This window comes from Equus asinus, chromosome 1, assembly GCF_041296235.1.
Source record: "Equus asinus isolate D_3611 breed Donkey chromosome 1, EquAss-T2T_v2, whole genome shotgun sequence".
In the NCBI taxonomy this organism is placed as follows: Eukaryota; Metazoa; Chordata; class Mammalia; order Perissodactyla; family Equidae; genus Equus; species Equus asinus.
In genome coordinates, this window is record NC_091790.1 from 135,881,143 (window position 1) to 135,898,535 (window position 17,393).

Consider the following 17,393-nt stretch of genomic DNA (forward strand, 5'->3'; position numbering starts at 1 on the left):
TGCTTCTGATCACAAACCTCACTTTACAGTGAAGAGTAAGGTGGTGGGCTACCTATGCAATTCACTGGACTTAATGTAAACACTCATCACCCTGAAATAGCCGGCCTTCTGGGGAGACAACTTTGTGAGGTTGGAGTGCTGTTCTGCAAGATGCAGTACATTTCGTATATGCTGTGAACCAGTGACCAGGGCCTTAATACAAGGATCTGGAAACAAGGTGCAAGGAGGAACGGCACTCCTCGGTTAATACCTAGTGACCCCCAAATCTTTGCTGCTTCCCTGCAATTCTGGGCTTTGCTGATTTAGTTTAGCAAAGGAGGAATGCTTCTATGAGGGGAACAGAGTGATGACTGCAATGGTTTGGCAGGGTTATGATGTTGGCTGAGTGAATACCCAGTTGCTGCTACACAGTGGGGGATGGGAGAAGTGTGGACGGAACCTTGTGGTAATACTGAATACTTATGGTAAAACTTAACAGAAGACTTCTGCGATGTTAGGCAGGTCACTGATGGCTCAGACAGGAATGAAGGTTTAGACCATCCATCTAGTAAAGAACTCTAATCCGCTGAGGTACTGGCTTAGGTAAGAGGAACGTGGAATAAGTAATGGAAGAGAAAAATAAAAAATACTGGCCATGCTGGGGCTGGCCCCGTGGCTGAGTGGTTAAGTTCGCGCGCTCCGCTGCAGGCGGACCAGTATTTCGTTAGTTCGAATCCTGGGCGCGGACATGGCACTGCTCATCAAACCACGCTGAGGCAGCGTCCCACATGCCACAACTAGAAGAACCCACAACGAAGAATACACAACTATGTACCGGGGGGCTTTGGGGAGAAAAAGGAAAAAAATTTAAAAAAAATCTTAAAAAAAAAAAAAAAAAAAAAATACTGGCCATGCCCTCATGATTAGCTGCGGAAAGGGCAGTGGCTGCTGCCTGTACGTTTTTCTTTGTTTTCTCTTTATTTATTTGTATATTTACCTTTCTCCTTTTTCCTTTCCTCTTACTGCATTACTACACATTGTTTGTGTTGATGGTGGCTGACTTTACAATTTTGCTTATAGGTTAGAGACTATGAAGAGAAAGTCATGCTGGAGCTGACGGAGGAATGGACATCCTTCAAGATTCTGACCTTGGAGCTGGATGCAGTATATTAGGGGAATGTGGTCTCATTTCTGGTTGAGGGAATAATTAAGCTTATTTGAATTGTGTTTAAATTCCACATTTTCTGACATAAGAAGAACAGCTAATTGCATCAGTAAACAATAGGATATTTTATTTCCAAAACAGTGAAGAAATTGCTAAGCATAAAATATGTCAAATGCAAGAAAGATGCTGAAAAGCAACTGTCAGCGAGTTTTAAGAAATGGGACTTAATTACATTCTCTATTGTCTTTTCTTCAAAGGAGGAAAAAAATTAGTTACACCATTTGGCCGATATTATTTCATTAAGATTTAACATAGATTTACAGGAAATAAAAGATAATCTGTTAAAAATATCCCAGTTTATTCTACCGTATTAATCTCAAGTAATCCTGATTATTACATAACTACAGGTTTACCAATCTGTGATTTTATAGATTAACTTAATTTGTTAAATTAAAAATAAATTTACAGACATCATTTTTACTGTTACAACATGAGGACAAACCACCAAAAGAAAATCAAAAGCATATTTTATGCTAGAGTTACTTTCTGTCCAGGTCGAAACATTGTTCCACTTTGATTTTTTCTCTTCTTTGGATTCTGAAAGCTTTCATACCTTAAAAAAAGTAAGAGATAATATTTAATACATGTAAAGGCTTAAATTACAAAAGACAATGGATTGTTTGCAAACAGAATGTCTTTTAAGAAACAAAAATAAAATAATAAACTGGAAACAAATTTGTAAAAGAAATTAAAGTTCTTACAAATAATTTTTTTTTTTTTTGAGGAAGATTAGCCCTGAGCTAACATCTGCCACCAATCGTCCTCTTTTTCCTGAGGAAGATTGGCCCTAACATCTGTGCCCATCTTCCTCTACTTTATATGTGGGACATCTGCCACAGCATGGCTTGACAAGTGGTGTGTAGGTCCACACCCGGGGTCCAAACTGGTGAACCCTAGGCTGCCCAAGCAGAGCACGCGAACTTAACCACTGCACCACTGGGCGGGCCCCACAAATAAATTTTTAAAGTTGAACACTCCAGTAGAAAAGGGAGCAAAGGGGATGAGGACACAAATTAGAAAAGATAAAATACAAATGACAATGATTAACATAAAAATATAACCTCTATAGTTTTAATAAAAAAAATTTAAATTTTAAAACAAGATATAATTTTTCTCCAGTCAAACTGGCCAAGTTTAGAGAAATATGACACTCAATGTTAGTGCAGGTGTGGTGAAAGCAGCACTCTCAATATATTACTGTTGGGATGTACACTGTACAGTATTTCTGAAAGGCAATTTGGAAACAGATTTCAAAAGCCTTAAAAAATGTGATGCAATAATTCTACCTCTATCCCAGTGAAATAAGGATATGTGTAAGCATTCAGCTCTGAGAATGTTCATTATCACAGTGCCTATGATAGTGAAAACCTGGAAGCAACTTAAATGTCCAAAAATTGGATATTGTGGCCTAGCTATACTATAAAATGATGTTAAAAACCAAGTAGTAACGTATTTAAAATGTGAAAGAATGTTCTAGATGTATAGATGGATGAAAGGGGGACTGCTGTAAAGCAACATGTGCAGTGTCTTATTTCAGGAGGAAAATATATAAGCATACAAATAAATATGCTTTGGGAGGCAGTGGGATTAAGGGAAATGTCTGTTTTCTTATTTTTCCTTCTCTTTGTTTTCTGATTTTTCTGCATTAAGAAGATATTACTTATGTGTGTTGAAGGGGTGCAGAATATGCCACCTCAAAATGTACCACTTTGGCAGGTGGATTTTTTTGAGTGGAAGGGAATCAAGACTCAGGAAAAGTTCTTGACCTCTCCCTGAACTGCCTAAAAGAACTGAGATAGCGGCCCTGTACCAGAAAGTGAGCTGTCGCCAGAGAGAACTGTTTTCTCTGAAGGACCATCTGCATGTCAGGGCCAACGCGTGACTACCAGACGTCTGCTCTTCCCCTCTTCCTGGGAGTCACCGCCGCCTCTCTGAAGCTCCAGGCCCTGCCCCTTTCCTTAGCTCAGGATGGTATATAAGCCTCAACTGCCTGACTGCCTTTGAGTTGCATATTTTTATGGGGCCCCCATATGTATGAAATTAAATTTATTTTTCTTCTGTTAATCTATATCATGTCAATTTAATTATTAGACCAGCGGAAAAACCTAGAAGGGAAGAAGGGCAACGCGCACAAGCACACACAATCCAAAGTGCTGTGAAATTAAACATGAAAGAGTTGCAACTTCTAAAGACCAGGAATAAACATTTCTTGAGTTAAGGTGAAGCACTGACCTAGAATGGTCCCCACTCTACAGGTTTCAAACTCCTAAGCTGCTTCAGAGACAACTGCAAGAAGCCTATAAATCCAAATGTGTACTAAACATGGTCCATAAGTGAATTTAAATGTATCTAAATGTTCTTGAGATTAATAAAATATATGTAATCTTGAAAGCAAAACAGGTATATTTTTCATAATCTTTGCAAACTATATATTGGAATTATTTTGATTTTATTTAAATTTTCCTTTTATTTCTTCAAAGCTTTTAAATCAGTTTATTATAAATCAAATATAATCAAATGAACTGGTTAATGAAAATTCATTTTTGACTTCTATACTCCTGAAATTTGAGTGTTTGAATGCATAGCCACTCAAATTTTTTGAATTGGCTTTTAAAATATCATTTGTGATTTTAAATAAGAACTTCAACATTTAAGTGAATAACTGTCACCTGTGATAATATCTATACTTCTGAATCAGAGTCTGTTACTTACAGCTCAGCAAAATTCTTCCAGTCATCTTCACTAAGGGATGGCCTCGTGTGACTGAGCGCAGTCATTAAATGTGACTGACTGATAGCCAGACAGGGTTTGACTGGTCCTGGTTGGTTAAGGGTGTCATCCTCCTTAAATTAAAAAGAAAATGACAAAAAGTCAACTTAGGGACGTGATGAAAAAAGAAGCAGTCCAAGTGTTATTTCTTTTTGTCAGTTTTTCAGGAGATTATACATGCCCTTTCTCATAAGATTACTAAAAATTATTTGAAAGTAGGAAGCACAGAACCATTTGACTTATCAATGTGTTTCAGTCCCTTGTTTATAAATATAGCTCAATTACAAATCAAAGAAATACATAGGAAAACAAAAGGAAAAACAATTTTTGAAAAGTTTTCACAATTATAATAGGGGTGACAAAAGCCATACTCCACTTTGGCTCCGGTATCTGCCTTTGATAATACTGACATCTGCCCTCAGTTGATCTCTCTGTTCCTGTGTAAGTTCTTGGTAACCCTCTTGTGACATTGTTCTGAAGACTGGAGGTTGTGAAAACAACTGATCTTTCCCAGGAACTCCAGGAAAATCCTGAGTCATGGAACTTGGTGCAGACAGGCACTGCGAGCTCTGCATGGTAAAGTATAATAATGAAAGAAGGAAGAAAGGAAGAGAGGAAGGGGGGTGGTTGGGAAAAAGAGAGAGGGAGAAAAAAAGTATGTATTTACCAAAGATAAAATTAAAAATTTTAAGCAATAAAACCTTAACATGGACAAGCTTACATTGTAATTAACTGAAATTAAGCAAGTTTAAAATATGTCCATATTCTACAAAGCTTCATTTATATCTATGTTGTTGAGCCACCATAGAGTGGAAACTACTGTAACACAAGGATTCTTAATGCTTTGTTATTAAATCCACCAAACGAATGCCCCAGAGATTGGTTCAAAATGCATCTTCTTAGTTTTCAGCAAATAGTTCTACTAAGGTTCTACATGAGGACATTTCTACATAGAAGTTGAGAAACAGAAAACAGAATTAGGGGCCCGCCCATTGGCACAGTGGTTAAGTTTGCACGTTCTGCTTCGGTGGCCCAGGGTTCGCTGGTTCGGACCCTGGACAGGGACCTAGACACTGCTCGTCAGCCAGCTGTGGCAGTGCTCACATAGAAGAACTAGAAGGACTTACAACTGGGATATACAACTAGGTACTGGGGCTTTGGGGAGGGAAAAAAGAGGAAGATAGGCACAGATGTTAGCTCAGGGCCAATCTTCCTCACCAAAAAGCATACCTTTAAAAAAATAATAATAAAATTTAACTTAATTTAAAAAAAGAAAACAGAATTAAAGACCATAATTAAAACAACAGCTTACTATTCTTAGGAATAAAAATGAGTCACTTTTATATTTTTAAAAACCTGAATTAATAAAGCAAATTTACAAAAAACAAAAAATATAACTAAATATATGTAAAAATGTTGTATCTACCAATACGGTAGCAGTTAAACTGTTATTTTTGGGGAGGACATGTGTTGAATGCTGTTTTAATTTAGAAAAACAATGATTTGCCTACATTTAATCTAAACATTTTCTTTGTTGAAACATTCTTGCTACTAATAACTTTTTCACTGTGCTTATACTTTCCACCAAAAGTATTAAAAATAGGTAACATTTTGTTGTCAGGAATTTTTGACATTATGGTACCAAATTTCTCATTATCCTCAACTGTTCTATGATAACAGAATTTAAGTTTAATATAAAATGGATCTGCTACTAAAGACGCTTTAAACCCCTAACGAAGGGAGAGAAATCTGGAAGAAACCAAAGGGAATCCCAACCACTGGCTACTCTGGCTCCCCTTTCTGCCAGCTCTGTCTTACAGTTCTTAACAAGGAATGAAAACGACTAATTAGTGTATGTAAGAAAACCAAGACTATTTTACTGAAGAACCAACCAACCAGAAAGAACATGTGGGGCTGGTTAGGAGATAAATCACTGTCCAGTTTACACCAACATACGGTTTTACATTTCAGAAGTGTACAATGACGACTGCACAAGGTACCAAATCAGAAGAGGTTCCATTTCCAAGTTCTGATTCATAAGAGCTTCCAAAGTAGAGCCGGTATATATTGAATTTTGATTCATCTGGAAGCATCTCAGACGTCTCGAGAGAAACAAGGGACTGCTCTAGGCCACATTCTCCATCTCCAGCTGAATCATCAGAGCCACTGCTGTGGTTAAGAAGAACCATTGAAGACAGACTTAGGTCACTATCAGAGCTGGAATTGCCATCCTAAAACACACAAAAGGACAACCAGTTGTCAAGATCTAAGTAATCCACAGCTCAGAAAAAAACAACACAGACAGTATTCTAACAGACCAGGACAATGAAACTCGAGGCATTCTTCAAAAAAGCTCTTATTAATTCTCTAATGGTTCTTGGGCATATAATAAAATTTTAACTATTAAAATAAGGAAAGATAAGATGGAATGTGTAATTTGCCAACCACCTCCCCAAAAATTCTGTAACAAAACTAGGACTCAGCCTTCTGGATTTTATTTTTATGTCTGTCTTTCAATTCATATTTTTCTACTCTGAAATGAAGACCCAATCATGTTATAGAGTGCCTTATTTTTATAGAGTGCTTTACAAATAAATACCTTTTCTGGTAGTGAAAGGTGGGGGAGGAAGAACTTTAGGAAAGTGATGTCAGCAACATGGCAGAGTGAGCAGTTTTCTTTGTCTCTCCCCCTTCGAACTACAACTAAATGGACATTCATTGATCAACGGAGGATACTCACACAGCACTGCAGGACGCCTGAGAGACCCACGCTGCCATACATCAGAAGGTGGATAGACTACCCCCGGGGAAGAGGTGGAGATAGGTGAGAACTCCCTGGCCCTCAGACAGCGCAGTACCCACAAGCGACTCTCTCCCGGCTGAAGTGCTCATAGTACTGCTGTGGCCCCAAGGGTGGGTGTGCGCGTCGGCGCAACTGAGGAAACAGGTGACTACAGCCATAAGCTCCCCATGACTGCTCTTTGGACCACTGGGAAAATCCACAGTCCCACTGCAGCCCCAGGGAATGACTTGGGCTCAGACTTGGTAGGGAGGCCCAGCCCACCAAGCACAAAGGCTGGGTGACCTGGGAGCAGAGGCAGTAACCTGCACGAGCTAACCGCCAGCTGCATTAAACACACGTAGCCCTGCTGCAGCCCCAAGGGGGAAAGTGAGATCCATCCAGCAGGACTGTGCAAGTGGGTGGTGACAATCAGTAGCCCCAGCATGATGGCTCCTTGGTCCAGTGGGAAAATCCACAGTCCCACAGTGGCCCCAGGGAGAGTCTCAGCTCAGCCCAGTAGAGAGGCCCTGCCCACCAAGCACAAAGGCTGGGTGGCCTAGGAGCAGACACAGAATGGCTGGGTGAGCTACCTGCCAGGTGCATTAGATGCCCATAGCTCTGCTAAGGCCCTGAGGGTGCAAGCGAGATCCAGTGGGACCAGATGGCAGCAAAGCTGCAAGCCTGGGCAAACAAGCTCTCAGCTGCCTTGAAAGCCCATAACAATGCTGCAGTCCCTAAGGAGGGAGCATTTCTAGGTGGGTTTGTGGGAGCAGGCAGCAGGAACCCAAAGCCCCCATGTGACTGTTCCCACAGTTGACAGGAGACCCCATAGGGCCACTGCCATCCCAAGGAGTGGCCCAGGCTTGGTCAGGAACAGCTGATGGGGATCCTAGTGGGCACAGATTACACAGCTCCCGCCCCCTCCCCCCCAGTGGCAGCAAGTGGAAGCAGTAACCAAACTCTATCTCTATGCAGAGGCACAAATCCATGCCATCAAGCAGTATGAAAAAATATATTAAATCTCCGGAACAGAAGGAAAATGACAAGTACCCAGCAAACAATCCTGAAGACACAGAAATCTATAGACTAAATGACAAAGAATTCAAAATCATTATCATTAAAAAATTCAATGAGTTAAAAGAGAATACAGATAGACAACTCAACAAGTTCAGGAGCTATGTTACAAAAGAGCTTGATACTATAAAGAAGAATCAATTGGAGATGTTGGAGTTAAAAAACACAATGGATGAGATTAAGAAAAATCTGGAATCCCTGAACAGTAGGGCTGATAATATGGAGGACAGAATTAGAAGATTAGAGGACAGGAATATAGAAATGCTTCCGAGAGAGGAGAAGAGAGAACTAAGACTAAAAAGAAATAAAGAAGCTCTCAGAGAAATACATGACTCAATTAGGAAATGCAACATAAGGATTATAGGTATCCCAGAGGAAGAACAGAAGGAGAATGGAGCAGAAAGCTTGTTCAAACAAATAATAGCTGAGAACTTCCCAAACCTGGGGAGGAAGCTGGAAATCCCTGTGAAAGAAGCCAATAGATCTCCAAACTTCATCAATGTAAAAAGACCAACTCCAAGGCATACAGTAGTAAAGCTGGCAAAAGTCAAGGACAAAGAAAATATACTAGGGGCAGCAAGGCAGAAGAAAATAACCTACAAAGGAACCCCTATTAGGCTGTCAGCAGATTTCTCAGCAGAAACCTTACAGGCTAGGAGAGAGTGGAATGATATATTCAAAATCCTGAAAGACAAAAACTTTCAGCCAAGAATACTCTACCCAGCGAAAATATCCTTCAGATATGATGGAGAAATAAAAACTTTCCCAGATAAACAAAAGTTAAGGGAGTTCATTGTCACAAGACCCACCCCCCCCCCCCCCCCGCATACAAGAAATCCTCAGGAAGGCCCTCATACCTGAAAAAAAAAAGGAAAGGGGTTACAAAACCCTGAGCAGGGAGATAAATAGAAAGACAAAATCAGAAAGTTTCAGCTCTCCATCAGAACAGGTTAGCAAATGCTTAAATATAATATTAAAGATAAAGGGAAGAGAAACACCAAGAATAAATATAATCTTCTCATTTTAACCACAAACTTACAACACAAGAAGAGAAAAAGATGTGATAATAACAACCTAGAAAGGGAAAAGGAAAGGGATGGAACCAGCTCAGTCCAAGGAAATAAGAAGCTATCAGGAAATGCACTATCTCATCTATGAGATGTTGTATACAAACCATATGGTAACCACTAAACAAATAATTAGAACAGAGACACAAATTACAAATAAGGAGGAAACTAAGAAAACCAGCATAGAAAACTACCTAACTGAACTGGTAGTCCGAAATACATGGGACGAGAAACAAAGGAAATTCAGGAGAATCAGAAAACGAGCAACAAAATGGCAGCATCAGGCCCCCACATTTCAATAATCACTCTAAATGTAAATAGGTTGAATTCTCCAATCAAAAGACACAGAGTGGCAGCACGGATTAAAAAACAAGACCCAACAATATGCTGCCTCCAGGACACACCTCAGCCCCAAAGACAAAAACAGACTCAGAGTGAAGGGATGGAAGATGATACTCCAAGCTAATAGTGAACAAAAGAAAGCAGGTGTCGCCATACATATACCAGACAAAGTAGACTTCAAGACAAAGCAAGTAAAGAGAGACAAAGAGAGGCAGTATATTATGGTAAAAGGGACACTCCACCAAGAAAACATAACACATATAAATATATATGCACCCAACACGGGAGCACCAAAGTACATAAAGCAACTATTAACAAAACTAAAAGGAGATAACAATACAATAATAGTAGGAGACCTCAACACCCCACTAACACCAATGGACAGACCATCCAGACAGAAAGTCAACAAGGAAATTGTAGAATTAAATGAAAAACTAGACCAGATGGACTTAATACATATATATAGAACATTCCATCCCAAAACAGCAAAAAAAACGAACCTTAATGACTTGCCAAAATAGATAGCAAAAACTTGATAGTTTCTGATTTAGGAACTTTAGGCCCTGCAAGAATCTCCAACAAAATGTAAGGGAGAAGAGTATACAGGAAAATCTTTCCTAGAAAATATGTGGTAAAATCCACAACGTAGTAGAACTCAAATTATCTGCTGCAAAAGTTAAAATCAAAATACTATCCTTAGAGAAAAGGCTGTTTATAGGGCTAAGTACAGAAAGTACAAGATAAACCTGGAAGACCTTCTTGTATCAGGAAATAAGTAAGGGATCAAAGAATTATGAGGACATATCAAAAAGACACAGAAACCATCCCAAAGCAGCTCCTATTGGCTTGATCTGGGACAATTTGAGCTTCAAAATAACTAACTTTGATTATTTTTTAAAAATTAAAGTACAAGACAAACAAAAAAACCACAGTATTTTTCTGTTTATACTGTCTAATTCATGATATCCCAATTTAAATAATATCCTTCCACACACCAAAATATTTTGCCAACAGTAAGGTAATATTAAAGAAATGGACACCAACTCTGCATAATTACAAATTCTCTGCAAAGCCAATATTCCAACTATGGAACATTCGACTAAAGGTAAATTTCTATACAGTTTTACCTGAGTTGTTAAAAAATAGGATCTTTGAAGGTTGAAATTTTGACCTTGAGCTGCTCTTATCACCTCATGCTCGTAAAACACCATAGTAACGATCTCCTGCTATAACTTACTTGGAGTCCACAGGACAACAGCCTTCCATGTAAGGCCTCTAACTGGGCATTATAAAGTAAAGCCTTGAGATCAGCTCCCGTGAAGGAGTCAGTTACTGACGCCACATGCTGAAGGTCCACGTCATCTGCCAGAGGTAGAGAGTCACTGAGAACATTTAAAATTTCAAGACGTGACACCTGAAGGGAGAAAAACTAATTGATTTAACAAATAAAATTAAGTATTATTTTAAACTACGTATCTTATGATTTTTAATAAATTAACTTTATATAATCTAATAAGCTTTACAAGTTAACTTGAGAAATGTACCACTAGTCTGCTATGTATTCTTGGAACATTTCCCCTAACAGAAAGAATATAGGGAGAAAAACAAATGAAAAACAACAATCTTAACTATTCAGTCTAAGTCATTTCTTATTCAGACAGTGCTTATTTTCTAGATTTGGGCAAATGTGCCAAAAAAGTGTTTCAAAAGGAAAATTAGAATAATTTAACTAATAGCTACATATGACATATATGTAGATTATTTTATACCTTTGACTACTCATTTCTCTACTTGTCCTTTCACTCATTTATTCATTAATTTGTAAATTTGGAACAAGAGATGAAACGACACAGGACTTGGAACTGTTAAAAATCCTCTCTCTGTGTAACCTGCTTATATGCTTACTAGCCATATGCTTGATTCTGTACCAGAGTCTTTTGTCAGGATAAGAGGGGTGTGGTCTTGGAACACAGGGAATGTTGACATGAAATACTTTAGTTTCCTTCCTTTTTTTTCCAGTTGGTCAATACTGAAAGATTATAAAGTTCTCAGACTTGCATGGAAATCGCTTGCATCTAGTTCAGAATCTTTTCATGCTGTGAGCAAACAATGACCAAGGCCTTTGCCTAAAGCTGGTCTTCTAAGGATAACTGCCATTACCTGGCATAAGTAAAGTTCACAAGCAAAGAGTGTAGCATTGTTGGGTTTTGGACTCTAAATATGAAATTGTCACCTGATCAGGAGGAGGACAGTATACACATTTATCTAGTCGGCCAGGCCTAAGCAGGGCAGGGTCAATCAAGTCAGGGCGACTAGTAGCAGCCAATACATAAACACCTGGGGAAAAAAAGTAAAAATTCTTCACTAAATCCTGCCGAAATTTTGTTATAATGATATCTCTGTATTTACAGTTATTACCCTGTAAGCCTTCTACTCCATCCAACTGGGTCAGCAACTGGTTAACAACGCGATCTGTAACTCCTGTATTATCATGGCCTCGTCGAGGAGCAATGGATTCAAATTCATCAAAGAAAAGAATGCAGGGTTTTGCAGCCTGTGCTCTGAGAAAAACACAATATTTCATATTTGAATAGAGTTTGCAAGGTAATTTATATATGAATACTTGTAAATAAATATAAATATATATAATATATATTTATTTATACAAATATAAATACATATATCTGTATACACACACATATATATGTATTTACTTAAATCTTCATACCAAATCCTTAAAGAAGGCAAGGCATATATAATTATCCTTGTTTTTAGCAAACTGGCTCTTAGGTCAAGGTGTTTGCCTAAGACTCATGCCTTCTGGACAAGAACTAAAACAAAACCCAGAAACTTATTCAAGAAGCGAAATGTTTCTTTGATTCTTATTACAGTACAAGTAAACATTTTTTTTTAGACAGTCATGCTCCAAGTAATGATGTTTCAGTCACCAACAGACTGCATATACGACAGTGGTCCCATAAGATAAGTACCACATAGCTTAGGTGTGCAGTAGGCTATACCATCTAGGTTTGTGTAAGTGCACTCTATGATGTTCACACAATGACAAAATCACCTGATGACACATTTCAAAAAGCGTATCCCCGTCGTTAAGTGATATATGATTGTATGCCACTTTTACTTCTTTTGTGAAATGCCTATTCATTTCTTTTGTCCATTTAAAATCTGGCAAGCTCATTATTTTCACATCGTTTTGACAGGGCTTTTTATAAAGTATATTTTACTTGCGTATATTACACTTTTTTCTAATTTGAATTGATTTTTAACTTTATTAATTTATTAACTAACTTTGTTTTAATTAAAATAAGAGAATATAAATTCCAGCGCTGGTAAGAGAGTGGACTAGATGTCTGAAGAATCACCCCTATTACAAAACACCTGTCAAGCTGATTGAAAAAAACCAACAAACATCTCATTAAACACACGGCAAGTGAGATAAGTCTTCTGGGGCCAACAACAGACTAGAATTATCTCTTTGAATGTTTGGCAAAACTCTCCTAGAAAACCAGCTGGGTCTCATGTTTGATTTGTGTAAAGATTTTTAACCAGTGACAATTTTTTTCTATAGTTACAGGTCTATTCAGATTTTGTTTCTTCTTTGCTATATTTTGGCCAATTATACTTTTCCTCTATGTCATCCAAGTTTCAAGTGTATCGGCATAAAGTTCATTATATTATTTGAAAATATTCCCTTATTATCTTTTACATTTCTGGTATATCTTTAGTCGTGTCCCCCTTTTTATCCTTAATATTGTTTATTCATGCTTGCTTTGTTCTTGATCAATCTCACTGGAGTTCTATCAATTGTACTAGGCTTTCAAGAAATATTTGGGTTTGTGAACTTTTCTGTTGAATTGTTTTCTATTTCACTAGTTTTTGCTCTTTATTACTTCCCTTTTTATTTATTAAGTTTATATCTATATTTTCTAAATTATATCTATATCTAAATTCATGAGATGGATACCTAGTGATTAACTTTCAACTGAACTTTTTTGATTTCTAAAATTTAACGCTATAAATTTTCCTTAAGTTTTGCAACATCTAAAAGTTTTAATAAACAGCATTCTCGTTATTACTTAGTGCCAAGTGTTTTCCATTATGATCTTTTCTTAAACCCATGAATTATACAGAAGAGTTTGTTTTTTTTAATATCCTCTTGTTTATTTTAACTTATGTGTGTTTTCAGAGAACAGAGTCTGTATGATATTGTTTTTTTGAAACTTACTGCAATTGCTAGGTATGGCCTGAAGTTTGGCCAATTTTCAAAAACGTTCCAGGTGTGCTTGAAAAGAATGCATATTCTCCAGTTGTTGGGGATACGTTGCAAATATGCTTAGATCAATCTTGTTGAATATGTTATTTAAATCTTCTAAATTTTTACTATTTTCTTCACCTTAGTGTAACTAATTACTGAGAAGTGTGTTAAAAACCTTCTACTATGAAGGTGGATTTGTCAATTTCTCTTTGCAGTTCTGTCAATTTTTGCTTAAATATTTTGAAGCTAGAATATCAGATACAATTTTAGAATTGTAGTATCTTCCTGGTAAATTGAACCTTTGGTGAATACACGGTGACTGTCTTTATCTGTAATAACATTTTCCTGATAATGTTCTATTTGTTAAATTGGGTGGTGGATACACAAGAGTTCATTTATTATTATTCTTCTTTAAAATGTACATATACATTATATACATATTCTTCCAATTGCATATTTTATAATAAAATTTTAGAAGAACAGAAAAAAGTAGCTTTTTAATTTAAAAACTCCCTATAATCCCATCACATTTAAATAATTATTTTCATTCTTAAATATTAGCTTCTATATTCTTATATATATTTCATGTATTTTTATATAAATGCCATAATAGTTACACTCTATTACTCTATTTTAATTAAGTTGGCCACATGGAATCTTAATTTATAAAAGAGAGAAACTAGAGTAATTATGTGCTTCATAAAAGGATCTACTTTGAGATTCCTTTGAATAACCACTCATGATTCCACTTTCAGCATTTCAGGAATATTTCTATTATAAAAATATACTGGGGCTGGCCCCGTGGCTGAGTGGTTAAGTTCACGTGCTCCACTGCAGGCGGCCCAGTGTTTTGTTGGTTCGAATCCTGGGCGCGGACATGGCACTACTCATCAGACCACGCTGAGGCAGCGTCCCACATGCCACAACTAGAAGGACCCACAATGAAGAATACACAACTATGTACCAGGGGGCTTTGGGGAGAAAATGGAAAAAAATAAAATCTTTATAAAAAAAAGAAAACCCAAATAATTTCCAAAATTTAATATCAAAATGTTTACCATTTAAGTGGTTTTGGTGAAACAGAATCTTTGTTCTTTAGTTTATTAATGATCCACATAAATCACAAGTTTCAAACATCAGTTATTCAAAAAACAAGACCAAAAAGTATTGACTGATACATAATAATAGTTAGTTACTTAAAAAACCATTCGTAGGGAACCAACCTAATAAAAATATCCCGAACAGCTTTTTCACTTGCTCCAATATATTTGCTGAGTAACTCTGGTCCCTATTAGATAAAATAAAATTAAATTAGAATTAAGATAAAATTATTTAATAACAAAATATAATTTTTGTTTATGACTAAGTCTAAATGCAGTCATGGAAAAAGTTTAATATGATTAAATGGTTATCTCTCAAATACATTTAAAAAATTATATGGCTCGAATAAATATCATACCACAATTTCTTCTCTTGGTGTTTCCTCTACCTAGAATTTGTCCGCAGCTAGTCTCATGGCTCCTTGCTTCATTTCATTTAGATCTCAGGCAAAATGCCGCAGCCTCAGAAAGGTCTTGACTGACAACCCCATCTATGACCACTCCAATTACTGTGTACCTCCTTAACCCGCTTGTCTTCCCACATAGTACCTACCACCACCTGACACCAGATTATATACTGAATGTGGCTGTTTACTGTCTCTCTCCACTAGTAGAATGTAAGCTCCAAAAATGCAGTTTTGTTCACTACTGAATCCCCAGTGCCAAAAACAGTGTTTGCCACATAATAAGTACTGAATAACTGTTTAGTAAAGAGTGGTTTAAAAAGGGAAAATGTGCCATCTATCTCAAAACTTTGGAGACTCCAAAAAATATGTAATGAGACATGAATGACTTTAATTTCCTCAATACAGTCAGAGAGCTATAGAGGATGGAACAAGAAATAACTAAGGCAAATTGTTAGGAACAAAGCAACATAATGGGGTCAGGGAAAGGCCCCCATCTTTGAAGCATGCCTCCTAAGATCCACCCTGACCCATCCAGAGAGAATTACCTCTCTGCTGAAACCTTTCCATTGAGAACTCATCCCAAATTACAATTTGAAGAGTTACTAAAGGGGATAAGACATCCTCCCTAACAGAACAATCTAAAATACAGTAATATTCACAAGTTTCATCTTGAAAAGAAGTTGTTGTGGGGGGAGATGTTTTCCCTTACATTCACTGAGCACCTCCTATGTACCAGGTGCAAGTCACTGTGCAAGGCAGCCTTTACATTTGTCACTTAATCCTTTTTTTAAAATTGAAGTATAGTTGACATACCAAATTGCATAAAGTGTCAGGTGCACAACATAGTGACTTGACATTTATATACATTACCATCACCCTTATAAGACTAGTAACCATCTGTTGCCATACAAAGTTATTACAATATTTTTGTCTATATTCCCTATGCTGTACCTTACATCCCTATTACTTAGAAAATAGTATGTTTTTAAAAAAAATAGTGAAACTATATTCTAGTGACAAGTAAAAAAGAAGAGTATGGTCATAGTTATTTCAGAATCCAGAAAAAACGTTAAGAAAATTTAAAAGTTACGGTGTTTCTCCATCATTGCCAGGGTACCCATGTAACTAGCTCACAAAAAATGTATAAAAAGAGGTGTAGGTAGGCATAACTCAATTGCAAATCACTAAACTGACTTTCAGTTTATAAATCAACTTTGAATAAGGCTATAATATATGATTCCTTTGCCTTGAAATTTAATCACTCTTTGGTAAACTAATATTGTTGGGGTGCTGAAACTGTGCAAATAAGATATCGGACCCTAGACCATAATAGCACACCAGTGGTGGACTGTGAGGCATTACCTGAAATGATCTGTCAGCATGACCTTTAATTACCACACTCACCTTATAGCAGAAAAAACTTTGACCTAGTGTGACACAAGCAAAGGTAAAATACAGCCAACAAATAATAGAACTATAAAAACCCCAGCTTCCTGCCTCAGTGTGGTCTCCAGCCCCTAGTTTTCTAGGTTTTCCTCATCCTTCAAGTATAGTTTGCTCTTTTACCTGAGTATTTATGCAAAATTCTATTTACAATGCATGAAGATTTGCCTTAGGAACATAAAAAGCCCAACAAAAGAGAGGTGGATCATTATTCAATTTCCCACACAGCTTTAACTAACAGATGGATCACTGCTCCTACCGGTTTTCCAAACGTGAGACTAACCCACAGTCAAGAAACATAAATGGTGTTGGCGAGGATATGGAGGAATAGGTACACTTGTACATTGCTGGTAGGGATGTAAAATGGTGCAATCACTGTGAAAAAGAGTTTGGCAATTCCTCAAAAAGTTACACATAGAATTACTACATGACCCAGCATCTACACTCCTAGGTATATATTTTAAAAAAATGAAAACATACGCCCATACAGAAACTTGTAGTACACAAAATGTATATAGCAACATTATTTATGACAGCCAAAAGGTGAAAAACATCCAAATGCTCACCAATTATGAATGGATAAACAAACTGTGGCATATCCAAACAATGAAATATCATTCAGCCATAAAAAGGACTTAAGTACTCACACATGCTACAACTTGAATGAACCTTGAAAACATTATGCTAAGTGAAAGAAACCAGAAATAAAAGGTGACCTATTGCATGATTCCTTTCATATGAAATATCCAGAACAGGCAAATCCAGAGAAACAGAAAGCAGATCAGTGGTTGCCAGGGGATGGGGGTATGGGAAATGGGATGAAAAAGTTTTGAAACCAGAGAGAGGTGGTAGTTACAAACCATTGTGAATACATTAAATACCACTGAATCATACACTTTAAAATAGTTAATTATGTTATGTAAATTTTACCT

The 17,393-nt window shown here is 37.0% G+C and overlaps 1 protein-coding gene across 5 annotated transcripts in view; it reads right to left on the bottom strand.

Annotated features, from left to right (window-relative positions):
• Positions 1–1,245: 1,245 nt before the first annotated feature.
• Positions 1,246–17,393, bottom strand: part of PEX1 (peroxisomal biogenesis factor 1) — a 52,408-nt gene continuing 36,260 nt past the window's right edge. Inside the window, exons 17-24 of one of the 5 annotated variants that reach the window (XR_011502980.1) lie at positions 14,735–14,799; positions 11,657–11,799; positions 11,472–11,575; positions 10,476–10,652; positions 5,974–6,142; positions 4,384–4,542; positions 3,917–4,047; positions 1,246–1,757 (exon numbers count right to left, since the gene is read on the bottom strand). Coding sequence is in view for 2 of the 5 variants with exons in the window: in XM_014842948.3 (XP_014698434.1) it covers positions 1,673–1,757; positions 3,917–4,047; positions 4,345–4,542; positions 5,974–6,204; positions 10,476–10,652; positions 11,472–11,575; positions 11,657–11,799; positions 14,735–14,799 (1,134 nt within the window). In the remaining 3 variants the exon portion in view is untranslated. Of the gene's footprint in view, positions 1,758–3,916; positions 4,048–4,344; positions 4,543–5,973; positions 6,205–10,475; positions 10,653–11,471; positions 11,576–11,656; positions 11,800–14,734; positions 14,800–17,393 lie in introns of all 5 variants that reach the window. The other 4 variants (XR_011502979.1, XR_011502976.1, XM_014842949.3 and 1 more) reach the window with 4 other exon arrangements.